Below are 25,100 nucleotides of genomic sequence, written 5' to 3'. Positions count from 1 at the left end.
TCTGGTTGCAGGAGGTATGAGCAGGCAAGAGGCAGGGAACATTTACGGGTGTTCCTAGCCGCCAGCTCTGAAGGACCCCTCGAATTCTAGGATCCCAGGGGGGTCAGCTTCCTTCAGAGGCCCAGGCAGAGGAAGGAGGAGAGTGGATCTCAGGAACCGGGGACCGAAGGCCAAGAGAAGCGACTTGGCAACTTTCATGAGCTCTGGGAGGCAGATGAAAGGGGATGGGGAGCGGTAGAGTTGTGTGGAAGGTTTTTATTTTGGAAAAGCTGTGCAGAAAAACATTCAACCAAATGTTGCTGTGAAAAGAGAAACCCAAATCTTAAGCGTTAAAAAAAAAAATTTTTAGATCAACCAACTAGCTCAGAAGAGGGGAGGAGGCCCAGGCCGGGAGGAGTCCCAGCCGGTCAGGCAGACGGCTGGCCTCCGGCGGGTAAGGCCATTTCCCTGAGCGCTTTGCAGAGGAAGACAGGGTGGTCGCAGGGCTGGAGTGGCAGTGGCCGACCCCTGTCATAGTCCTGCTGCAGACCCACCTAGTGAAGCCGCGCAGGCCCTGGGGAGCCGCGCCCATCCGCGGCTTTGCCAGGAGCATCGTACCGATCCTTCAGGATGGAGGGTGGGGGGCGATGGTGAAGGAGTCAGGGTGTGTTCAAGGTTGGCTTCTGATCAGGGCTCAGGGAGGCAGCTGCTTTCAGGGCGGGTGTGCTGGGCTGAGGGCTACTGCCATACCAGTAGGTCTGAGGTTCCAGGCGGAGGCAGAAAGGGGGCGGAGGGAGAGGAGAAGACTGCAGTTTCTAGGTCCTGGGTCTTCAGAAGGACAGGCATATATCCACGGGCTCTTCCCAGCCTTCAACCCAAGCCCTCTTCCCGAGGGACCCCGGTGACGTTTCTGTGGAGAGGCTCTTCTGGCCATAGCAGGCCCTGTCCCACCCATGCATGGGTGAGGGTCCCTATGACCCACATCACCAGCTTGCCCAGGAGAAATGAGGAGGCAGGCCTGCCCAAGTGGGGGGGGCCGAGCCCTTGTCCAAGACCTTCTCACCAGAAGCTCCTGTTCAGTCGGAGGAAGATCCAATGGCGTGGCCACACTATTCTCCGGCACGATTCCTCTGTCACTGCACCTTAAGAAGGCCCTCGCCCTCCCTGAGCGTAGTCAGAGGGTGCTCTTTCGGCCTGTGGATTCCTGATGTTAGCATCAGGGCTGCCTTCTCCCCAGAGCTCCTGGGACTTCAGAGCAGCCTTCCAGGCTTCCCCGGCTTTGGGAAGGAAGAACCTGTCCCATGTCGAGCCTGTTGGGCCTTGTGTCAGCAAATCTGCTCCTCTTTCCCCTGCAACAGGTCTGGGGCTAGGTGATGATGAGGGCAGTTCAGGGTACTCCTGTCCTGGGACAGGCCCCAGTCCCCTCGATCCAGCAGGTCTGGGGCAAGGAGATCAGAGGTGGTGGGAGGGCCCTCACTTTCTGTCTCCACTCCATCTGGATCCTTGCTGTTGTAAAGTGGCACCGATTCTAGTTCTGTCCCCTCCTCCCTGGCTTTTTGGCTTCGTTGGGGCCAGTGGCAGGGTCCATTCCTACAAACTCGGTGAGAGGCCACATTCCTCTGGCTCAGGTATATTTCCAGCATGTAGTAAAGGGTCCAGAAGATGGTAAAACTGCCCACCAGCACCAGAGTCTGGGGAAAAGTCAAGCACCCAAGTTAGGGATGGTTTCCCAAAGCCTGTGGCTTTTCTCAACCCAGAACAATGAGCTCAGAAAGTCTGTCACCTTCCAGGGACTGCCTCTCCCACCCCAAAGCACTCGCCTCCCCCACCCAAGGAGCGCCCTCTCAGAGCTAGCTAGTCGAGTGGGGACCCGGCCAGCTCCTCCGAACCCCCCACTTCTCAAGTCACCTGGAGTACCCCAGCAAGGACTAAATCCCCCAGGACACTCCTGCCTGCCCACCCGCCTGGAGCTGGAGGCTGGGCCCTCGCACCTTGAGGGTGTTAGGGGTGATGGTGTAACCGTCCTCCTCGGGGATTTTCAGCCCGGGAGGGCAGGGCAGAGTGAAGCCATCATGCAGGTATTTTCCACTCATGGCACTTTCTAACAGTCTGTGGAGAACAAAAGAGATGAGGACGCCCTCCTGAGCTTGGTTCTCCCACCTCACAGCTGGAGAGGGAGGATGCCCCACAGCAAGAAGGGGCGGGCGTGCTGCGGGTTCCCAGGGAGGTGGAACTCCCTACGTGGCCTCTTCCGGCCCCAGGAGCTGCCCCCCCCCCCCCCGCACCTGCGCCTGGCACCCACCTTTGCCTGTCCCTGATGTCCACTGGACTCCACACAGAGCCGTAGAGGGTCAGCTGCCACTGCCGGAGGGTGCCCGCCCGCAGCAGCTCGTCTCCTAGAGCAGCAAGCCGGGCAGTCGTGAGCCCCGCCCCTCCGCCGCCGCGCAAACAGCCCCGCCCGCCCCGCCGCCGGGGGGCACTCGACCGCACGCTCTGCCGCCGCAGTGGTCTGTGTCCCGCGGCCCCGGGGTTCTGCAGATGTGCCTCGCGGGGGGGGGGCCTCAGGGATGGAGACGGGGAGGCTGAAAGGTGTGACTCCGAAGCAAAGACGTTCTGCCTTTCTCTCTTCCATATTTTAGGGTTTCAGCTGGGATTTTGCTTGGAAAAAAAAATGTCCTTCTACTAAATTAAAGAAAGGTCTGAAAACCAGCAGTCTAGTGAATACCTAACTTGGCTGGAAGCCAGGAGAGTTGGGTTCGGTTTCCAGTCTTCTCACTGGAATATTGTATGACCTTGCACCAGTCACTTCAGACCTCTGGGTGGGCCTCAGTTTAAAAAAAAACAAAAAACAAAAAACAGAAAACAAAAACAAAAAAATGGTGAAAATTAGTCCTGCCCTTACCTGCCTACCAGGGCTGGTCGAAGGATGGTTATATGTGAAAGGACTTGAAATGTGGTTTCAACAAGGAATTTTTGTTGCTATCCTGAGGAAAAATGGATCAGTCACTTCTCCAAGGAATATGAGAGGTGGTATCAATGAACAATTTTAGATTTCAGCGCCCATATTTTAGATGGGGTGTATTTCTTGGCATCTACCCTGTCGGTCCAATGGCAACCCTATGTCTCCTCCATGGGATGGTTTCTGCGGGGACTCTGAGCTCCAGAGGGACCAGACGGAAGGGCAGGCAGGCTTACCTACATCCCTGATCACGAGTCTGTAAGTCCCCTTTGCTCTTTCCCCCCAGCACCGCACAGTGGAGAAGGTCCAATCATTGAAGCCATTGGGATCTCTGGGGGAGAAGAAAAGAGTAGAAAACCTGGAAGGCGTGGGGCAGGAAACCGACCCTTTGCCCACAAACATGATTTCCTAACTGTAGTAGCCATCAAAACATAGCCGTTGTGGCCTGAGCTACAGCCACTGGGGAGCATGCCACGAGGGGTCCCCAAGCGCTGTCCCTTCCCCAGGGATCCCATGAGATGAAGGACTCCTGTCAGCATGTCCTAGTGGGGAAAGCAAATGTAGAGAGAGCACAGGCCGGGGAGCTCGAGAGATCTAGGCTTAGTGTTACTTCCTCAGGCACTTACTAGCTCTGTGACTTGTTTCCTCTTTTGTAAAAGGAGGGTAAAGTCTCCTCTGCATCATTCTTGTAAGGATTAGAGAAAGTAAAGTGCAGTGCTTAGCACGTTGTAAGCGACTTCTACAAAGCAGGGAGGAAACGGCTTCCCGCTGCCCCGGCCAGCCCGTGCCAGGACAGCTGAGGATGTGCTGGCGCCCACTTTCCCTCTATCCTTTCCTTGCAAAGGCCCGCGTTGCCCAAAAAAGCTCAGAAGGCACGGGCAGGCATACGTACGAGTCCATGCTGCGGGGGGCGCCGATAAGGGACATCATGCCACTGGGGCAAAACAGTTTCAGTTCCAAGCTGCCGCGTCGTGGATGAGTGATGGAGACGGTCACTGCCACATGCTCTAGCGTCTTCAGCCCCGACATCTCCAGGTCCGTCCTGCTGACTGTGGGGAGTCAGGCTGGGCAGCTGGGAAACCGGCCCCATCAACACTTACGCCCTCACTTCCTCCCCACACACACAAAGGCACATACTCACCGAACCACATACACACACCTAATGCAGCCCTAACTGGGACCCAGTGCGCGCAAGTAAATGGGATGTCGTGGCCACTTTCGAGGGGCTGACAGGCTAGTTTAGAGTCTCATTGGGAAGATCACATATTCAAGACACAATATAAGAACCAAACAGAGCAGCTTCCACCATTCATTCATTCAAAAAATAATTTACTGAGTACCTCCTGCATTTCAGGCACTGTACTAGATGCTGGGGATAGAAAGGTAAGTTGGACATGATCTCTGCCTTCTACCTGCAAGTGGAGAACGAGATGGTGTGAGGAGTACCTAACTGGTGCTAGAACAGACAGGCTCTAGGCACAGGGCAGGGAGACCGTCCGCAGAAGGAGATGAACGCAGACCAGTAGAGTGCTGGTAAGCAGCGGTACGTTCCAGGAGGGGAGACAGTCCAAATGTGGGTGGGGAACGAACGAGTTTCATACGGAAGGCAGTACAAATTTCTAAAAAACTACTCAAGTGAATACACTTGGAGGAAATGATGCTGAATGAAAAGAAGCCCACCTCACAAGGACACACAGAGCGTGACTTCCGTTGTGTAATACTCATGAACGACACAAGCGTGGAGACGGATGCCAAATGAGTGGCTGCCAGGCACGCAGGATGGGGCCGAGGGCGTGGGCACGGCCACAGAGGGGTGACATGATGGAGTCTAGTGAGGCTGGGGTGTTCTGGATCTTGGCTGTAGTGGTGGATACACGAGGCTACATGTGTGGTAAACCTACAGGGAGCCCCGCCCCCACCCGGACACACACACTCGTACAAATAGGAGTGCGTGTCTGGCAGGTGAGATCTGAATATGCTTTATGGACCATAGCAATGTCCTTGTACTGGTTTTGGCACTGGACTGGAATTGTTTCAGACATTCACACAGGGAGAAGGGTGCGTGAAACTCCCCTGAGCACTGCTTTGCAGTTCCCTGCGAATCTACAGGTATTTCAAAACAGAGTTTAAGAAAAACACAAACGACTGAAGGGCAAGACTCAATTGGGGAATATTAAAAAATTAGGTGGCAAGGAGAAACAATTCTTTCTAAAGCACCTCCTCCACGGATCCATTGCGACGGGCGAGGCGGAGACCAGCACCTGCACCTTCCAGGGAGAGCATGCACAGCTAGGATGGAAGGAGGGGGAGCAAAGGGCAGGAGTCTGTGCCACCACCTTCCGTCCTTCAGAGGCCCCCTGCCCGCTGGCCTCCTGCTCAGCCCCCTCCGCTGCGCTCGCCACCGAAACGCACCGGCCCCCCTCGGTGCTCAGGTGCTCAGGGGGCTGCTGTCCCGAGTCGTCGTGACCTCATACTGTTTACCTCCTCGGTCCACCCCACGTCCGCACCCACTTCCACGACCACACCCCAGGCCTTGTCCTTACCCGGGACTGCCTCACTTCTGAACGGTTTAGAAACTCTCATTGTGGGTTTCATCAGATAACAATGCAAATTAACTGACGGCCAATCAGGAGAGTAGCTGAGCAAAAACGACAGCAAAGAAGCTCCCCCACTTCCTGATAACATGTTGGGAAATAATCTTGACCTCTCTCTGGGCACAGATGTGTGCACGAGTGAATGGCCTTTCATTCCATCTGGCAAGTCTTCAAAGCCCATGCCCCACCTTCTCTGAAAACAAGGACATCCTGTCTCTCCGCGTTCCCCACACCCTTCTTGATCCCTTCCTTCATTTCCTTGAGTGCCATCCAGCTCCTCTTTTCCTAGCGTCTAAGATCCCACAGCTCAGCTCTCCAACATCCTCTTGTTTACTCTCCCAGGCTCCTTTGTTTTTTCCTTTCACAGTAACTGGTTGGCAAGAGTCCAACATCGGACCAGCCCCATTAGCCATCTTCTTGGCTGGATCTTCTTGCTTACGTCTTTCCTACCACAGATGAAAAACAAAAACAAATAAAGCCTTTCTCAACTCTTCACTTTCTTCTGCCCACTGGTGTGAAGAACGTGGGCTCTGGAGCCATCCAGACTGGGTTCAAATCCCAGTCTGCCCTGTCCTAGCTCGGAGAACTGATTCCTTATCTAGAAAACTTGGATAGTAACAGTACCTACTTTGTAGGGTTGATAGGAGGATTATATTAGTTCGTACACATAAAGTACTTAGTACAGTACTGAGTATTAAGACCATGTAAGTATCAGATATTACTTTTCCTTTACTGGTAAAGTCCTTGGAAAAGGTGTCTACATTCACTATCTCTACTTCTTACCCTCCCATTCATTCTTAACGTTTTTTCCTGTCAAGACAGTCTACATGGTTTTAAAAGTAAAAGAACAATTTCCTACCCCATTCCTCACCATCTTTGTGAGCCACTCCCCAGAAGCAAAGACTTCTTATTGCTTTTGGTTGTTTCCTTCTGGGATCTACCTTCATGTTTCCAAATAATAGGCATGTGTGACTATTTCATGGTTTATCAGTTTCAGACATTATTTATCGACTTCTAGTTACAGCAGATGAGGATTTAACACCACACCCAGACCTTCTTCCTACCCTGCCCTCCCCTCCATCCTCTCAAAATAATTACATCACCACTTTTAGTTAATCTTTTGTTTCCTTACTATGACGCTATAAATATCATATGGAATTTAGCCAAGTAGTATATAATGATTGTATTTCATTTTCTGAACAATTTGCTGATGTCCCCTCTGGCGTTAATAATTGCCCTGTTTTTTGGTTTATTTCAACTCATGTCCCCCATTACTCATTCTTCCCAAACTGCATAACCTCTCTGAATACTCTTTCTTCAAATGAACAAACAGATCAGAAGCTCTCTCAGTGCCACTTTCCCCTGGAGACTCCATCTCTGGCTCCCTGTCTCCTGTTCCTATCCGCTGCCCCTGGGTTGGGACATTCCTCTCCTGCCTTGGGCTCTGTCTCCTCTCTGTCCACACTCCCTCTTTTTCTCCCCCATCCTCTCCTTCCCTTGGTTTATCCTTCCTTGTAGAACAGCTGCCTTTCCCAGCAGTTTCAGACAATGTCTGAAAGTATCCTTATTCTACTTTCCCATATATCCCTCCCCATACTTATCCCATATCCCAGGATAATCAGTTCAGCTGAGTTTTAGCGACTGAAAACAATCATCCTCAGGATTTGGAGGTTTTTTGTTTTTTTTTTTCAAATGGCTAGTGATCCCTATTAGCCTGAAAAAAAATTTTTTTTTTTTCCAGGGCGCCTGGGTGGCTCAGTTGTTAAGTGTCTGCCTTCGACTCAGGTCATGATCCCAGGGTCCTGGGATCGAGCCCCACATTGGGCTCCCTGCTCCATGGGAAGCCTGGTTCTCCCTCTCCCACTCCCCCTGCTTGTGTTCCCTCTCTCGCTGTGTCTCTCTCTGTCAAATAAATAAATATTTTTAAAAAAATTTTTTTTCCCTCAATTGCCAGTGATCCCTATTAGCTTAGAGCCAGTTGGAAGCTCTAAGCATGGGTGGAGTTTTATACTGGTAGGCTTCCCTAAAGTTCGTTGGCCTGGCACCTGACTGGTTCATGGAGAAGCCCTCCATATCCGTATCTCCAAGTCTTTCGATGAGGGGTCCTTCCATTGCTCCAGAGAGGAGCCACCGATCTCCTGGCTGCCAGAGCCTTGGGATCTGGGCAGCTGGCTTGGAGGGGAGGGTCCCCCTCTCCCAGGACACTCCCTGTCCCTGGAGAATAAACTTCCCAACTCCTGCTGGCATTGGCATAGGGAAGGGACATCACCTGGCTGCCAAGGATGGGAGAAGGTGCCCTGGCATCTACCTTTTCACCGATCCCTATTTTCCACCTCATACCTCATCTCTGTCTCCTGGAACACATGGGACTTCCAAGTCCTGAGGCCATTGGCACTGTGTGGCATGAAGGGGCTTATTTCTTAGTATCATCCTTGCAGGCATTTGGTATGCAATTTCCTCAGCCCTGCTCACTTCTCCATTCATTTTTCATCTTCCAAAAATGTGAAGAAATCTCTCATTTGCTGAGGTCTCTCTCCCATTCTCTTTGTCCTTGTGCTTATACGATTTTTATTCCTTTATTCTTATTTTGGTGAGGTTTTGGGAGAAAGAGGAAATAAAAGAACATAACAATTTGCCATCTTTAACCAGAAATCTTCTCCTGCCTCCATGAATTATTCAACCAGGTACGATGGAGCTTTTGCCCCTGTGAGTACCCAGAAACAGTTCTCGAGGGCACCAGGGGCCTGTGCGGCAAACCCTGGGCCGCCCCTTCCGTCCTTGTCTCCTTGCCCTCTCTCACTGAGACAACCCCAAATTCCCACGATACCATCCTCCTGACTTCCTCCTACCCCCCACCCCCACCGGCCCATCTCATCGCTCCTGTTTTCCTTCGGAAGCGGCTTTCCTTGGTCCACGCCTTTAATGTAGTCTGTGTCCCAGGTCCTCTTTTATCCTTTTCTCCTTTGTCAGCCCACCAACCCTGGGGACCTCACTCTTCCCCAGGCCTTTTCTTCTCTTTTTACGCTGGTGACTGCCAAATCATTGCCACCAGTCTAGACCTTTGAACTTATTTCATCAACCACTTTCTGGATATAACCTTTAGATGTTGCCCCAAGAAGCTGCAAACAGCAGAGCCAAATTCCAGGCCTTCGTCCTTCATACTCCCCAGCCCTTGCCCAGATCTGTTCTTTGGCCTGGGTTTTTCATCTCATTTGATGACAATACTAACTAGACAGTTGCTCAAGCTCAAAAACTTAGAAATCTTTTTATATATTAAAAAATATAAATGCTCATATATATTTATATATACATTCATATATATACATTCTTACTACAGAAAATTCCAGGCATATATAAAAAATGGAACAGATGTTCTCAACACCTAACTCCGATAATTATCAATATATGGCCAATCTTGTTTCATCAATGGTCCCCAGTTCTTCCCCTTCCCAGAGTGGTGTGAAGGCATCCCCAGGCACCCTGTTATCTTATCAGCAGAGACTGAGTATACAGCTCTAAAAGACAAGGGACTGCTCTCCTTCACCCTTCCCTACCAGCAATTGGTGACAACTTATCTCGAAGGCTCCGCACACACAGACTTCCAGGTCAGGTCCCTGCAGTTCTATCTGGCCCTGCCCCTCACACCCCTGCCCCAGACATACCACACGACTCGAGGTTCCCCGAAGCTCTGTCGACTCTGCATGTGTGGCCCCTGCTGTCTGGATGTCCCTCTCCTCCCCTCTTCCCCCAGCTCAGGTCAGTCCCTGGCTTCTCCGAGAGCCCTCCTGTCTTCCCTGGGTGGGAGCCGTCTCTGACACCCGTGTCATCTCTACCGCAGACGGGCTGCCTTCCGCCTACCAGACTGTGAGCTTCTGAGGGCAGGAATCCTGTCTTATCTCTGAATCCCCAGAACTTAATACAGTGCCTGGAATGAGGTAGGTCTCGCATTAGCAGAATGAATGAGTGAATCAATCGAGAGACATTTCAGAGAAATATGTGAGAGACTCCATTGCAGGGGAATGGACACGGGAAGACCTGGGGAGAAGCAAGGGATACAGAGGGGCTGAGAGGGGCTGACAACTCCAGAGCTTCAAGCGTGTGAGTCTAGGGAATGGCAATGACTCTGATGGAAAATGGGAGAAACCTGGAAAGCAAGCTGGCTTTTGAAGGGTGACGATGAAATCTGCAATGTATATGTGATGGGCCACGTGTTGGTGGCATACCCAACAGCGCACGGTGGCGTGGGCATAGAAAGCTGCAGGGAGATAGTGGTGGCATGGCTGGAGGAGGGCATTAACGTGGCAGACAAAGGGCTCACGGAGAGTCAATGCCATGTTCCAGAACATTATGGAATAGAATGGAATCCAGAAAGAGCCCTGCGAGAGCCCGTCTATGTTAGGATGTGTGAGGGGGTATGCTACATGCCCTTCTTATTGGTGCGGACAGAGACTCAGGTGACCGTGCATATGGGGCCGCTAGAACCAAGTGAGGTACCACATTAAATGAAGGAATACTCAGAATAGTGCTTGGTTTGTAAAAAGCATTCAAGTCATTTTGATGATGATCATCTTAATATTCTTATTTGGCCTTTGGTAAGTCAGGGTCTTTTTCGACTCTCACCCCTTGGCCAGAAGGTCCTGGGGCTTCCTTTGCTCCTGATGTTGCGGAAGCTATAATCTCTATCCCTCCCACTGTGAGGGATCAGAGGAAGAGACTGCGAGCTAAGAATCACTTGTGGAGAGGTGGTAGCTGAAGTCGTGAAAACTGCTGCATGACGGAGGGAGACACGCAAGGGAGGAGAGAGAACCAGGGCGGAGTCTGAAGAGGCACTCCCGGTCTGGGAATGGTGACCGAGCTCACAAAGGACACGAGGACCTTGGTGGAGAAGCCAGGAGAGGGCTCTGGAGCAGAGGAGGTCGTGGAGGCTGCTGCCAGGGCCCCATGAATAGGGTCAGAGCTGCAGAAAGGTCGAGAAAGGTGAACTCTGAACTAGGCCCTGGGCCTGACCAGGGAACGTGGCACTGTGAGCAATGAACCGAGTCTTCAGTGGTAGAGAGAGGGGGTGATAACAGTGAGCAGTAGCTTTAGTTCATTCCCTTTTAAGGGTTCCAGGTTAAAGGCCGCCAGGGACTTTCAGTTGTTTCCCGGTAGGTGAACCGAGGATGTGTGACGGCAGAAGGAAGAGTCAGTGGAGACCGAGAGGGTGGGTGACGGGGGAGGTGTAAGCGAAGGAACGGGACTCTTGCCTACGCAGAGGCTTAGCCAGTTACACTCAGGCTGCAAACAGGATGAAAGGGCAAGCGCAAGGGGTTTAAGGAAATTTCCTGAATACATGCAGACTCTCTTGTGTTTTAGACACTCCTCCCAAACCCCACTGTCCCTCCTACCCTCTGGTGGAGATTTCAGACCCAGAGTCAGATCTAAAGGAACCAAGGGGCCCCCACCCCTGTTCCGCCCTCATCCCCCGTCTGGCTCCAGCACTGCACTGCCCAGTCCGGCAGCCACAGGCCACGCGTGGTTATTTATTCAAATTTAAATATAATACAATTAAAACTTAGCTCCTCACTCACATTAGCCACATTTTAAGTGTTGAATAGCCTCATGCGGCCAGTGGCCTCTGAATTGAGCAGCACAGATAGAGAACATTTCCATCGCTGTGGAAAGTTCTGTGGGACACCACTGCTCTGGAGTCTTAGCAGTACTGCACCCCCTCTGTTCTCTCAGCGACGTTCAGCTCCCTGCACCTGACAAAAAGTTCACTTTGGGCCCTCAGACACCGATTCACCCAGGTCTTGGGAGAAGAGACCAAAGCTTGGTCACAGGGGCGTATCTGTATTAACCAGACTCCCTTCGGCGTCCAAGCGTGCCCACAAGCTTGTACTTTCCGTCCTGTCTGCTTGGGGGCTAAGCGGAGTCCCAACAGAGGGGAAGGCACCTTTGCTGAGCTCAGAAACTCACAGCCGTCCTACCTCCTGCCCTCCACACTAGAAAACTCTGGGCCTACGCCTTCTTTTGCTTCACCCTCTCTTCCCACTACCCCATTTCCCACTCTCCTCGGCGCAGGACAACGTGTCCTTGCTTTTGTGCTTCCCAGTGACAAATAAGCGGTTGCTGGGAAGGTCTGTCACGTGCTGGGGCAATGTTCCCTGGTCAGTGGGAAGCAGAGGATGATGAGGCTGCAAAGGCCCCCAACCCTCTTCTAAGTCAACTCCCATTTGACAAGTGCGCCTATGCATTACTTTGTTACTTAAAGGACAGAGGGGGAGTCCTGGGTGAGAGGTCCCAGTTAAAAGGCACGCCATCTCCAAGACCCATCAGTGCAAAGCCCAGGGGTTCCAACTGAACTGCATTCCCAGGAATGTTCCTGCACTTCTCTGCCTTGGCTGATGCCCCTTCCAAGATAGCATTCCTTTTACGGAAAACGCGATGAACCGGGCCCATGGATTTCCTTCCACGTAGAGGGAAGCTGGGCAAGTGCTGGCCATGGTTAGGGAGGGAGACAACGGAACCCTTCTCAGGGAGACCTCCACCCGAGGGAAGCTGTCCTTGCCCCTCCCTCTGGGCTCCCTTCTTTGGCCATTCCTCCTCTGTTCTTGCTCTGGTTTCATCACTTTCTAGGAGCAAACCAGGGTAAGTGAGCACGGAGTTCTAATTTGGGCCCAAAACATGGCATGCTTCAATCTTCACAAAAAATAAGCAAATAACTCTGCCTGGCAAAATTCTTCAAGGGAAAAAAAAAAAGAAAAACCCCCCTCAGAGCTGGGAGTAGGGAAACTCTCACACAGGAACTCGGGGGAATCTGCTGACAGAGGCCCAAGCATCCCCATGCGGCTTCCCTCTTCTCTGGGAAGGGGTCCGACCTCGGTGCTCGACGCAAACCCCATCTCTGACCCGAAGCACTTCACACAATCCCACTGACCCTGGGTGTGACGGAGGCGGGGGCAGAAGACAGACAACTGCGCCCCAGGGAGACGTCCGCATCCTCCTGTCCCGCCCCGAAACACCCCACCCAACTTCTGTATCACCCAAGCCGGAGAGTCAAAGGACGAGATTCATTTACTTCATCCAAAGGCCACTGGGCTGAAGAGGATTGCCTGGCAAGTTCCTGGCATGGGAGTCAAAGCAGCGTAGTTCAAGTCCTGCCTCGTCTGCTCAAGTCCCAGGGCCACTCCTCCCCCCTCCTGCCCTTCTAACCGGTTGCTCAGCAGCTCCTTCCACTACTAGTAACTCAGGAGAAAGGTCTTATTTAAGCAGCCAGGGGGCCAGCCAAGTCAGAAGCAGCAACATGTCCTAAAATGGTCAAAGAAAACTCCACAGGTCTGGCTGGAGCTCAGCTCCTAAAGGAAGGGGGTAGAATCGGGCAGGGACTAGGAGTTTGACTTCCCAGGCACCCCGCCCCAAACCTCAGGCCCGAGATTAACCCCTTCTGCTGGCTACTTACCATTCCACAGGACCTCCAGTGAGTGGGGGGACAGCGGGATAGCCTTGTTCTCTTTTAACACAGGGCTGACATAGGAAGCTAAGTAAGGGACAGAGGTCCAGATCTATTAAAGGAAAGGGGTGGTGGTGAATGAACAAGACGGACCACACACACTCATCCACTCGCCCCTTAGGGCCCAGCTGTTCTTATCTTTCCTCTCATCACCTCCTTTCACTCCCGAGGCTCCTGCTGACACCCGGGAGTGCTCCCCACGGCACCGAAACACGGAACCAGAGCGAGCGGCTGGATCCAGGGTGCAGGAGGAGACCCAGAGCACCCTGCCAGCCCCAAGCTACACTCTCTACCAACAGTTCAGAAACTTCAGTGAGAATGTTGAGCCTGCTTCTCCGTTTGAAAAATGGGTATCAGCTGGCATGAGGGTAAACGAAATGAAGAACATTTATTAAGTACCTATGACGTGCCAGGCAAGGTTTTAGGCATTTGGCCCCCTCCCTCGGTCACTCCATGCAGGGGTCCCTGCCCTGCCAACACCCGTTCACCTTGGCAGCGTTAACGAGTCTCCAGGCATTGAGCAGGCCAAATCCGTGCTGGTGGCTGTGGCTGAAGCCAGCCTCGTTGGTGACCCAATCGGCGCGGCGGTCCTCGTACTGAGGGAACAGAGGTCCCGCTTAGTCTCTCGGATTCCCAAGTACACGTGACCCTCGGACAAGTTCAAGGGGCGCTAACCCCCTCCTCCCACAGTGGAAAATCCATGCGTAACTCTTAACTCCCCAAACCTTAACTACTAATAGCCTACTGCTGACCAGAAGCTTTCCTGAGAACACAAACAGCTAATAAACACAGATTTTGTATGTTACATCTATTATATATTGTATTCTTACAGTAAAGTCAGCTGGAGAAAAGAAAATGTTATTGAGAAAATCTTAAGGAAAAGAAAATACATTTACAGCGGATCCACACATCGTTCAAGGTCAACCCTAAGGTCAACCACGTAACTCTGGCTTCCTCGCTGGCCCTGCTGGCCGACCCAGGCCACTCTCTCCCACTAAGGCCGCGAGGAACGGGTTCCCCAAGGAGAGCTGGGACGAAAGGTCAAAGCCCCATGATGTCACCAGCCCCCGGAGTAAGGGGGCCCAGCGTACCCCTCTGCAGGTGAAAGGGCTCAGGCAGAACAGGCAAGAATGAGTTCAGGCCTGCGATCTGGACGGGGCGCCCACCCCCATTCTGTACATGGGCAGCTCTGAGAAGCAGCTGGCACCACACTTTCGGGGGAGCCTGAAGCCTCCCGCGCCCTGCAAGTCCGCGGAAGCAGAAGCGGGCGGAAGGCTGCTAGGGTCTCACCTGGGTGGCTGTGAAGACGATGATGTGCTGGACGTCCCGCCACGTGAGGCAGGGCCGCACCTGCAGCATCAGGGCTACCATGCCCGCCGCCAGGGGCGCTGCGGCGGACGTCCCCGTGTGGCCCTCCGTGCAGCCCGTGCCCTTCTGAAGGTCCCAGTCAGTGGTCACCTGGGAAGTGGGGGGGGCGGGGTTAGACACGGAGTTCCCAGGGGCTGCGCAGGGGGGGGGGACGCGCGCTCAGAGTAAGCCTGTCAGGTGGGCCCTTCCTTTGTGAGAGCTGAAGCTGACCAGAGGGAGGCCCGCTAGCGGGTCAGGACCAAGGAGACCCTTAATCCTTCGAGGCCCCACCGGACAAGCTCTGGAGAACTGAGAAAAGATGAATAAAGACTAAAGAGCTACTTAGGAGGGTCTGGTTGTGGGCAGAAGGGAGATGGAGCCGTGGGAGACGCCTTATGCGCAGAGGACAGTTTTCCCGATTCCTGCTCCTCTGTAACGGTTTCCCAAATTCCCCACCCCAACCCTCCAAGCCCCGCAGCCATGCTAGACAGAGGAAGTGGCCAGGGGAGCTCCCGGGCCCCAGCTGGAGCTGGGACAACAGTGACGGCACCATTCAAGGAAATCCAACTTGGCAGCTCAGCGACAGGGGCTGGAGTGACATCAGTGGGAACAAAGGGAGTGTGTTCCCAGGGAGAGGAAACTGTGTCCTTGCCCACCCCGTGAGCTCAGCGTGGGCTTCATGTCTACACGGCCTGCCCGCCCTGGCCCAAACTGCCTCACCGCTCTGGGCCTGGTGCCTCAGTGTGGTTCCCATGAGCCCCCCTTCTCTACCTGTGGTTCTGAGGTGGGAGGTGACAGTGGGGGTGGGGGTGGGGAAGGAGAGTTACCTCGAGGGGAGAGATGGCCTCAAGTTCTCTTTATCAACCCTGGACCCACAAAGGGTTTGCCTAAATCTGCTCCATGATGTGGCTCTTTGGATCTAGGCCATGGTGCCAATGTTAAGACTAGAGAATTTTTTTCTTCCAGGCTTCTCTTTGGGTCAGATACCAGGGTGCTAACTTCTGCCAAGAACTGCCCTTTCTCCGTTGTACTCACTGCTTCCCTCCCAGCTGTTAGAGCAGTTGCCAAGAGATGTAATTTTCACTCCGACACCGTGCTCTCCCAGAAGAAAAAGGAAAAAACCCTCCAAGTTGTAGTCTCAATGAGACTGGGAAGGCTGGTCTGTGCCAGGGAGCAGATGGGGTTTTTCCTGTTAAGGAAACAGCGTCACGGGGATAGTCTCGTGTGTGGCTGTGAGGGCGGTGAACATGCCAACGGCGGCGGGAGCCCCGGGCAGCCCTAGGAAAGTCCAGGGGAGCGCCCCAGGCACCCCGCGGGGGGACAGCACATGCTCATGCCCTGCCCCCAGGAAGACCGCTGCCCCACACAGCTGGCCACTGAACAGACCCTGGCAACAGGCGGTTTCCAAGGCAAGGACATCCAAAAGTTGGGAGCTTGGCTAAACAAACTCTCTTTTCATTTCTGGACCAGTTACAGTTCAGAGGGAAGGTGGAAGGTGGGGGGTGGGGTATGAGGGGGAGGGGAGTTAGGAGAACAGCCAGGCACTGCTGAGCACCAGTCACAGCCATGCTAGGGGAGGCCTTCCTGGTGAGTGGGTCCCCCAGTTTCTGCCAGGGCACCAAGTGCATAGTTTGCTCCTGCTCTTCCTCCTCACCCAGCCTGGCCTGGGGGGGGGGGGGAGGTGCGGTGCCCTTGAACCTGACCCCTGACTGCTGGGCAAAGCCCCTCTGACATGTTCCCTTTAGCCCACTACCTTTTTCTTTCTCTCTGGGCAGGGGAGGCTGAGGGCCACAGGCCCAGGGCCTTGGAACTGTGTGTTGGCCAGAAGTCACTTATTGGCAAAACAGAATATCAGTTTTGGAGAATGAATGTGACCCAGCAGGAGGACAAAGCGGCCTGATTCCCAATGGCCCCAGAGAGACATCCATACCTAGGCCACTAGGTATGGGGACAACCCCAGGCTCCAGCCCAGCTTTTCCCTGGAGCTCCTATCCCCATATCACTCTCTTCGGGTCAGCAGGGACAGGCAGGGAGCTCTGGGGTCCCAAGCCAGAGACCTGGCCTGAGCCTGGTGGGATGGAGCTAAGCCAGCTGGGTGTGGGCATCAGACCCTGAATTCTTTAAAAGGTTCCCCAGCGTGAGAAGCTCCACTCCCCTGCTCCAATCCCTTGTTAGATATGGCTCCAATTCTAGCTCCAAGGAAAGAACTGTTTCTTAGGCTGACAGACGCATTTCCCAGACTCCTTTTCCTGCCCATTCCATGAAGACAACCACTGGCTTTACTCCCGATGGGGAACGTGACCAGAGCTCACAGTGTTTACGTAAGGGCTAAAGAGCAATGGAATGAAGATTTTTTTCCTAAGCCCACAGGAAACAGCCAAAGCCCAAGTTCTACCAAAGGAAGACATTTCAAAAGAGTTCTTTAATCAATGTGATGCGTACTAGTACCAATAACAAAATATATAAGTTAAAATGTTAAAGGTAAAAACCATGTGCAGGTTTGTTTAGGGTCCTCAGCTCTGATTACCCAACAGTGGCATACCCCCTGAGACCCAGATCTGCTAGGGAAGGGGGAGGAATTGGAGGGGCGGGTCGGGGAAGCATGGACCCAGAGAAATATGGCCGTGCTGCCTGAGAGATGTCTTGTGGGACAGGGGCAGGGAGTGCAGGGCCCAGGAGGCACTCACGATGCTCCGGAGCATCTTGTCCCCACCACTGAAGGTGACCGCCAGCATGGAGGCACACTCCTCGGCATAGAAAGGCATCCGTCCCTCCTCATCCACAGCGCCTGGGGACAGAGTAGGGGAAATGAGAGCTAGGGGCCTGATGATATCAGAGTTGTCATCTGGGAGGCTGTGCTGAGTTTAAAAAATGATCTCTGTGGCCCAAATGCCTCAGCGGGCACGCACTCCTCACCTGAAGAGGCAACCTCAAATGGCAGAGGGGATTCTGGGCCCTAACACCATTCTTTCAGTAGGCTCCATGTAAAACGGGGGGGGGGGGTTCCACTCTATAGCTACTCATCTGTTCACACATTCATCTTCCTCCACATTTATTCACTTATTAATGATCTACTGTGGGTCCCACACTGTGAGAGGCATCAGGGCCACACGGAAAAGGCCACAGTCTTGATCTCAAGGAGCCAAGTCAGGAAGGAAGTAGGGTAAGTAAATCAACTGGGGCAGCAGATGCTGTGGTGGGGGGCACAGGTGCGAGGCATTTGATTCAGACTAGTGGGGGTCAGGGAGGGCTTCAAGCAGGAGGCAAGTGGCCCGTGGGAAGAGAGGCTGGAGCGGAGGCCTGCCAGATGATGGGCTGAAAGTGTTCCCGGGGTATGGTGACATCGAAGGAGGGCCCTGAGATGCTCCGAAGCAGGGCTAGTCCCTCCTTAACTATGACCGGGAAGAGATCGTGCTCATACAGCCAGACACCATGGAAGCCAGGGCACGCCCAAAATACACAACCCTCCCCCCTCCCCACTGAGGGACACACACACACACCCCAAGAGGTGAGCCTTCTACCACACAACCCGTTCGCCATGGAGTCCCACGCACACCAGCACAGAGCCCCTCACCACGCAGCAGCACACACGTGCTCTCACGCACACAGACCCGCCAGGCCACTACCTATGGTGACGGTGTAGATGGAGTTGGCGTAGCCATCATAGTTGCAGTTGTCGTTGTGCTGGCCCCCGTTGCCGCTGGCCACCACAAAGATGCTCCCAAAGCCCCGGCGGCCAGCAATCACCCCATGTTGCAAGGCAGCCTGAGGAGCAAAAAGGTCCTACGTCAGCTGAGGAACTCAAAGACCTCCACCATCCATACCAGTAGCCTCCTCCCCTTCTAGAAAGAAAAGGGGAAAAAAGCCCAAAGGCACTGGGGCAACGGGGAGAGAGATTTAAAGATGGAAACAAGAAGGGGAGGGAGCTGTGAGTTGAGCAAGTGTTTGATGTGAGTTCGCTGCTTATCAGATCCGGTGGGGCCAGTGATGGGGGGGTGGGGGGGTGGGGGCGGGGCACAAAATCACAGGGAAACAACTCAAGGCACTGTTCCATTTCTCTAAGAACTGGTGTCCCCCACGCTCCCCCACCTCCAGGTTAGGAGGACTCGCCCAAAAGGAGGCGGTAGGGCTGGATGCCATGAGTCTGGCACCACAAATGGGGGTAGGGTGGGAAAGGGAGAGACTTGCAGTAGTTCTGGGACCTGAATGAAGAGGGTGTCCCGGGTCTCGCAATCTTCATGCAGCTCAGTTACCTTTCCAAGCTGATGGGGGCCATCCACTGTCTTCCCATCATCATCGGGTCCCCAGCTGTTGAGAAATACACAGAGGGAAGAGCCAGAGCCCCACTATGGTGGCCCAGCCAGGCCTCCCAGTCCCAACTGACCACACCCCTGCCTGAGCTCTTCCTGTCCTCCCAAGCATTCCAGTTCAGGCCCCCCATGATTAAAGACACAGGGTGCAAAGATCCAGCCCTCACTCCAGAGTGGAAAACAGAAGTATGTGACAAGGTTCTTTGTTTCCTTAGAAACGTTCCCAGTTTAGGACTACTTTCACCTGCCCCTAAAAATCCTTTCTCAGGTTCTAGGGAGCAGGAGACAATACATATTGGTAGAGAGGGACAGGAGGCCACCCATCTCCTGATCTAGGGATCTCAGACAAGGCTTGATGGCAGAGCACCCACAAAGGAAGTACTCCATCTGTGTAAGTTCCTGGGTAAGCGAAATGTATCCTGTGGATGATGTCATGCATTTAGGGGGTTGCTGGTTGGGGTGCCACCGGTGCCGCTCCCCAACCATCGCCAGAACCCGAGGCTGCGGGTGCGTTCACGTGTGTAGGGTGGCGGGAACCGGTGCTGGGCATTCGGCTGGGCTGTGGTGGGGGAGGAGCCCTGCTGAGCTCGTGAAACAGGCGAACACGGGCCAGACCGGCGTACTCGTCATTTGGGGACCCGATGACTGGGGTGATGTGGGGCGTACGACTGAGCACCCAGCAGCCGGGGGTCTGGAGAGAGGAGAGTGATGGACTTGCGGGCTGAAGCCGGGAGGACCCCGGTCGGCACCTGCTGCCCTGCCGTCGGAGGCTCTGTGCCCGGCTCTACCATACCTGCAGCTGTAGATGTCGTTGATCTGGTAGTGCTTGTTGAATGCCACGGCCTCCATGCTGTCCGTGAGGGGCCCGTCCAGTACCCGGATACCTAGGCGGGGAGGGCCCCATCAGCTCCTCGACCACGCGGGTCCCCCCGACGGGGAGCTGAGTGGTGGCGAGCGACACGTGGAGACTTACTTTTCCCTCTGAGCGCTCTGGTACCTTTGAGGTTTTATACCATGTGTATGTACCAGAATGGTTTTTTTTCTTCTTTTTTTAACAGAATGCTAAATCTTGGATTTTAAGGATCATGAGGGCTGGTGGGAAGAGGCCTGGGCTAGAATGTAGGTAGCCAAGGTTCCCTTATTTGCATCCTTAATCACATAGAGCCCCGGTGCGGTGCTTGACACATAGAAGGTGTCCAAAAAATGGTACTCATTACCATTACTGCTCCACGGATGCCTAATTTCACCCTCTAAAATGGGGTGGGTCACATCCTGGTGGCCACGTAGGGACAAACGGAGCTTTCAGAAGGGACCTGGCTCTGAAGTTTCTGGCTCACTCTGGAGCTCATTTATGGAGAGGGCTGCTGCCCTCTGCTGGAGAGTAAGAGGAATACAGCCAATCCGTTCCGTCTGCAGGTTCCTCGCACTTTTGAGCAGTCGGGGAGGGCTCCCCCATTCAGGCCCTTCCCGTTCTCCCTTGGTGGACAAAGACTGAGAGAAAGAGCCTTAGAACAAGCTCCAGTGGGGGCCAGAGCTGCTCAGCTCTCCTGAAAGCAGGGAGTGCAGACAGCAACCATCAGAAGGGCTGGGAGCTGGAGAGCTGGGAGATGGGAGGGGCGTCTCCACAGACAGACCGGAACAAGGAAGAAAGGCAGGTAAAAGGGTACTTGGGAAATTACGAAAATACAAGTATAACCTAGATAAGGAAAAGGAGTTATTGTTACAGTGAGTTGGGTCATTTGATGGGATGTAACCACGATCAGAAAAAGGGGGGAAGTGACTGAGTGGTTGGGGCTTGAGGCCTCTGTCCCACATCAAGGCCATTCCGCCTTTTATCTGTTTTATATAATAGGGTTTGCGGCTAACGACAAGTTTGAAACACCACTGCACTGAACAAAATCAATGAACTGATATGTCCGACAGACACCTATTACAAGCTTACCCTTTGCCCGATGCCAGGTGTGTTGAGTGGGATCAACAGGGTTCAGCGCTCGGGGGAGGGGCAGGCAGGGAGTGAAGACCATCACCACGGGAGAAGCCCACCGAGGCTAGAGCGGAAGGTACCTGCTATGCGGCTCCCGTACGCCACTCCAACCGCACAGAAGCTGTTGTTGGGCACCGCGGCAATCTCTCCCGCACACCTCGTGCCGTGATGGTTGCCATTCTCCACATCCGGGTGTGGCATAGGGTCAGGGTCGTTGGAGTTGAGGTCATAGCTGCCCTCAGGGCTCTGAAACATTGGGGGGGACATGTGGTCATTCACAGATTGTAACGGGTTAGGTCCTGGAGTCCAGGGAGAGAGGAGACCTGGGGGAACCTAGGACTTTGGGGCTCCCAGCCAGCGCAACAGGCCCGTCTCTCTCTCTCAGGCTGCAGACATGAGAACAGGACACATGGGGCAAAACGGAGAAGTGCCACAGGCCTCAGCAAACTTCTCTCTTGTCCATTATAGAAACAGGTCCAGGAGATGGCTCCGTGGCTTGGGAAGCCCAGGATAAAAGAGACTTAGAGCTACCTAAAGACCAGGCTTTGGAAGAGGAAGGTGCTCAGAACTCTTGGGGAGAGGGAAATTGCCTCCAGGGGCCACTCCTTACTGCCCAGGGCGGGGAGCAGCAACCAGAACCAGGAAAAGTGCCACCTGGAGTCCTCTTCCTGGTCTTAACTACTAGACTGGAATGCTGGCTGGGGGAGAGGGGAGGACGAAGAACACCATCCCACCTCCCAGGCCCTTTTGGGTGGCCAGGGGACCTGTAAGAAAGGGGGCCAGACTGGGGCCGTATCAAGAAGGCGGTAAGACGCGGGAGTCGGAGGGGGGCGTCCCGGGGCCACTCACGTAGTTGGGTGCGATGTCCTGGATGGTGTGCTCCACTCCGTCATCCACCACCACCACGGTCACCCCTCGCCCTGTGACATTGCGTTCCCACACACCTGTCACGTTGATGTCCCTGCCGGGGCTCCGCCGGTTATTCTGTAGGAGACACGGGGTCAGGAGCTATTTCCAGAGCCTTGGGAGCCCAGTGACACGACAAAGCTCACAGACAGATAAGTCAGAGCTAGCTCGGCCACCACCAAAGGGCCGGGCAGTGGCTGTAGACCAACAGGTCTAGGTGGGGACAGAGGGACAAGGGAGGCTTTGCCACCACCTCGCTCTCCAGAAGGCCTGGCATCATTCACCGGTGATACAAGTGAAATGGTGGCAAGGACAAGGGTTGGAGGATACAATTATTAGGCCGTATGATGTATAACCTATGGACATTACATAACACCATGTGGTACCAAGTGTTCACCAAGTGTGAGGCACACATATATGAATTCCCTTCTCCTAGCCAGAACTCCACCAGGTATATACTCTTACGATCTTCACGTAAGTGACGGAGCTGGATCTGAGCCCGGGCAGCCTCGCCCCAGCACCCACCCCCTCACTTCTGCAGTCCACTGGCTCTCCAGAAGCGAGCACAGGGAAGGTGGAGCCCGAGGGCAAAACACGCCACCGAAGCCAACAGAAATGTGTCCTCAGGCAAAGGACGGGGGCCACGGGAGAGTAATACAAAAGCCCTCTAGAGAACAGAGCACCCCAAACTTCTCCGCCTGGGAGTCGAAGACGGCAGGGTCGGGCTTACCAGGTGCCACTGCTGCGGGTACTTGGGGTCATTGAAGTGGACGCTGCGCTTGGCCCGCTTGAGCAGCCTCTGCTCCGAGTGCCAGTGCACAGCTTCGTGCCCGGCTAACACAGTCTCCGCCCGCCGCCGGACGGCCTCCGCCGGCAGCTCCTGCTGCTGCCCGGCCGGCTGGACGAGGAGGTAGTACCCCTGGAGCTCCCCGATGCGCCCAGCATTCAGCAGCCCCGCTGCCCGGGCCAGGGCATCTGCCTTCTGCTCCAGGGTCTCTTCCGGCCCCTCGCCTTCCAGGCTGTCCAGGTGCACGGCCCAGCTTAGCCCCCCTGGGCCCTGCGCTCCAGGCCCATGCGTCCCTGCCAGGCCCATGACCCAGGGAACCAGCAAGAAGAGGCCGGCCAACTCCAGCCAGAGGCAGGCGGGGAGGCCCAGGGGGGCATCCAAGTGTGGCACTTTCTGCCTCCCCTTCGGCATCAGAGCAGTAGGCTGCAGACAAACAGGAAGGACATCAGAGACCCCTGCGGGGAATCTGCAGGGACACCGAGCCACCCACGTATGACACCTAGAAACCCCCAATCCACTCCGTTTACATTTTTAAACAGTTGATCCTCTCTTTTTATTCACATTTATTCCTGAGCAACAGGGATAAGCCCGTCGGTGGGGTGTGGGCCGGTACTAACTCCAGTGGATACATCCACGGCAGGATGGCAATCACCATCTCACCAGATAATCGGGCAGGATGTCCAACTGCTAACAGGCACCATGTTGCTCTTTGCCACTGTTGCTCTGAAAAGGGCTCAAAAGTCCTATTGCTCTTCAGTAGATTACTGGCAGAATCATGACTGTTCTTTAGAAGAGACCTTCCTCCCTTATTTTGAGCAGACATCAATCTTCCCCCCAGCTGACATCTCAGCCCAGGTGTCCTCGGGGCCGACTCTCCACAAGGGTGCCCCAGTCCTACCTGGACTCTGTGTGAGGCTGAGCTCCTGGTCTGGCTAACCACCTCACGCTCATTTTGTGCAAATGGAGAAAAGGCATCCCTTTCACCGAGGAATGCTGGCTCTGAGCACAGACTGCAGACCTGTGGGTCCCAAGGAAAGAAAAAAGAAAAGAAGAAATGGTGTCATCCCAAACCCAGTGGAGCCAGCAGAGGCTAGCCATGACCTGTGACCACGGGAAGTGGCCAATGATCAAGTGTCATTTCCAGGGATCTCAAATGGGTTGTAGACTGGCAGAGAAACCCTACTTCTCATCCGAACCATCATGCCACCCTCTTTTCTGTGTTCCCCAGAGGCCCAGAAGAGGGCTTGAACTGTTGCCCAGACACCCTCCTCGAGAAGCAGACAGTCCTATTTCCTAGAAGTCGAGGTGGACCTAACTTCCTGATTTCTGTATCTCTGACAGATGCCAGGGAAGTAAGAGTAGGTAGGAAGCAGAGGAAATGGTGAAAACCTGAGAATGCAAACAAAATTGAACAGGCCTAAAAAGCAAGTGGGCAAGGGGAAGGAAGAAATGATGGGAGAGTTGGAAAGCAGCACTAAACTTGGCTCTCCTTAGGCATGAGCTTGGCTGGGTGGCTTGCAAGTGAGGGCTCAGGCTCTAAACTGGGACTGGCACCCATGGTTTGATTTCAGAAGGGCCAGATTTAGAACTGGTGGGCAACTGTGGTTCCAGGGACAGGTGAGGTGACAGCAGAACGTGTGTGTACCTATTGGCAACTGGGCTCCTTTAGAGTCATCTGCTCTGTGCTTGTGTCACCCCGAGGCAAGGCTTTGTACCCACACACACCCAAAGGGATCCAACTTAAAACGTGATAGAAAAATAGGTCTTTTACTGAAGTCTCTTTGGAAAGGGAGAAGAGAACTTAGGTCACCTGACTTTTCCCTCCAAAAAACTGCATTCCACATCTCCTTAGGCTCCCGGGCACATTCCCTCTCAAATTCCTCCCCATCCTCCAGTAGCCTCCACTGTCCCAACATACTCAGAGGCCTTTCCCTGACCTCACCAAGTAAAACAACATCTTGCGAGACAGCCAGATAATGCCCCACCTAGGCAATCCCCTTCAAGTGCCCTAGCTCCCACTACATTTCTGGAAGAGAAGAGAAACCAGACCACCACTTCCTCCTCTCCCTCTGGCAGAGCAGGACCGTCTCCCATTCCCACCCGAGGTTTCTGGGAAAGGAACCTTAAATACTCTCTGAAAGCGATCACAACCTCACCCAACTGCTGTGCGTATCTTTACGGCTCTCAGGTGCCAAGGGAGAAAAGAATATGGGCAGCCCTGAGTCCTGGGAAGAGCCTGTCCCAAGAGACTGCCCTCCTCGAAGCCTCTACACCAGGTTCCTAGAAACCAGGTTGCGTCCCAGGTCAGTTTCATTGACTTACCTCTCCCCGGCCTCGACTGGCCCGTGCACCGTGTCCTTCCTCTCAGAGGGACCCCTACTACCCTGGGATCCGTGACCCCAGTGTCCCGTCTCCGGGGCTCCCCCACGCCGGGGCTGAGGGCGCCCTCCGTGCGGCCCCCTAGTCCTCAGGGGCCCGCGCCCCCCCGCCCCCGGCTCTGGGCCACTCGGGCTGCCCCTGCCCCGCCCCCACCGAGTTCCCAACTCACCGGCCCGGCCGCAGCTGCCGCCGCCGCCTCCCTGCGGAAACTCGCGGCTTCCCGGGAGCCCGGGGAGCCAGTGACAGTAGCATCACTTCCGCCCGGCGGCGCAGCCAATCAGCGGCGGGGCCCCGGCCCGGATGAGCGGCCCGGAGCAACCGGCGCTAGGGGGCCGCCCGCTCCGGGCATCCTCCGCCGAGAGA

General features: G+C 54.4%; 1 protein-coding gene across 2 annotated transcripts; it reads right to left on the bottom strand.

The window, feature by feature from the left end:
• Nucleotides 1–240: 240 nt before the first annotated feature.
• On the bottom strand, nt 241–25,051 carry PCSK7 (proprotein convertase subtilisin/kexin type 7). Of its 2 annotated transcripts, XM_036104486.2 has the most exons (17): nt 24,907–25,047; nt 23,257–23,376; nt 22,302–22,781; nt 21,515–21,649; nt 20,746–20,911; nt 19,475–19,565; nt 18,625–18,679; nt 17,998–18,136; nt 17,059–17,159; nt 14,315–14,482; nt 13,513–13,620; nt 12,974–13,076; nt 3,831–3,987; nt 3,175–3,269; nt 2,282–2,375; nt 1,971–2,088; nt 241–1,670 (listed from the first exon to the last, which is right to left on the bottom strand). In XM_036104486.2, exons 3-17 carry the CDS (start codon nt 22,767–22,769, stop codon nt 1,305–1,307), a joined length of 2,364 nt encoding a protein of 787 aa, XP_035960379.1. In that variant the 5' UTR covers nt 22,770–22,781; nt 23,257–23,376; nt 24,907–25,047; the 3' UTR covers nt 241–1,304. The 2 variants fall into 2 exon arrangements, 1 of the variants encoding a protein (XP_035960379.1); XR_004921068.2 differs by lacking the exons at nt 241–1,670; nt 1,971–2,088 and adding an exon at nt 2,882–2,963 and having other exon boundaries at nt 24,907–25,051.
• Between the last annotated feature and the right edge of the window lie 49 nt (nt 25,052–25,100).

Source organism: Halichoerus grypus, chromosome 11, assembly GCF_964656455.1.
Source record: "Halichoerus grypus chromosome 11, mHalGry1.hap1.1, whole genome shotgun sequence".
NCBI lineage: Eukaryota > Metazoa > Chordata > Mammalia > Carnivora > Phocidae > Halichoerus > Halichoerus grypus.
This window is presented reverse-complemented; position numbering and strand designations above follow the sequence as displayed.

Coding starts and splice junctions, on each gene's coding strand:
- PCSK7 (XM_036104486.2), bottom strand. CDS start 22,769: ATGCCGAAGGGGAGGCAGAAAGTGCCACACTTGGATGCCCCCCTGGGC. Junction 13,077..13,512: donor GACTCGTTAACGCTGCCAAG/GTGAACGGGTGT, acceptor TTCCTTTAATAG/ATCTGGACCTCTGTCCCTTA. Junction 2,376..3,174: donor ACTCGTGATCAGGGATGTAG/GTAAGCCTGCCT, acceptor TTGCTGCTCTAG/GAGACGAGCTGCTGCGGGCG.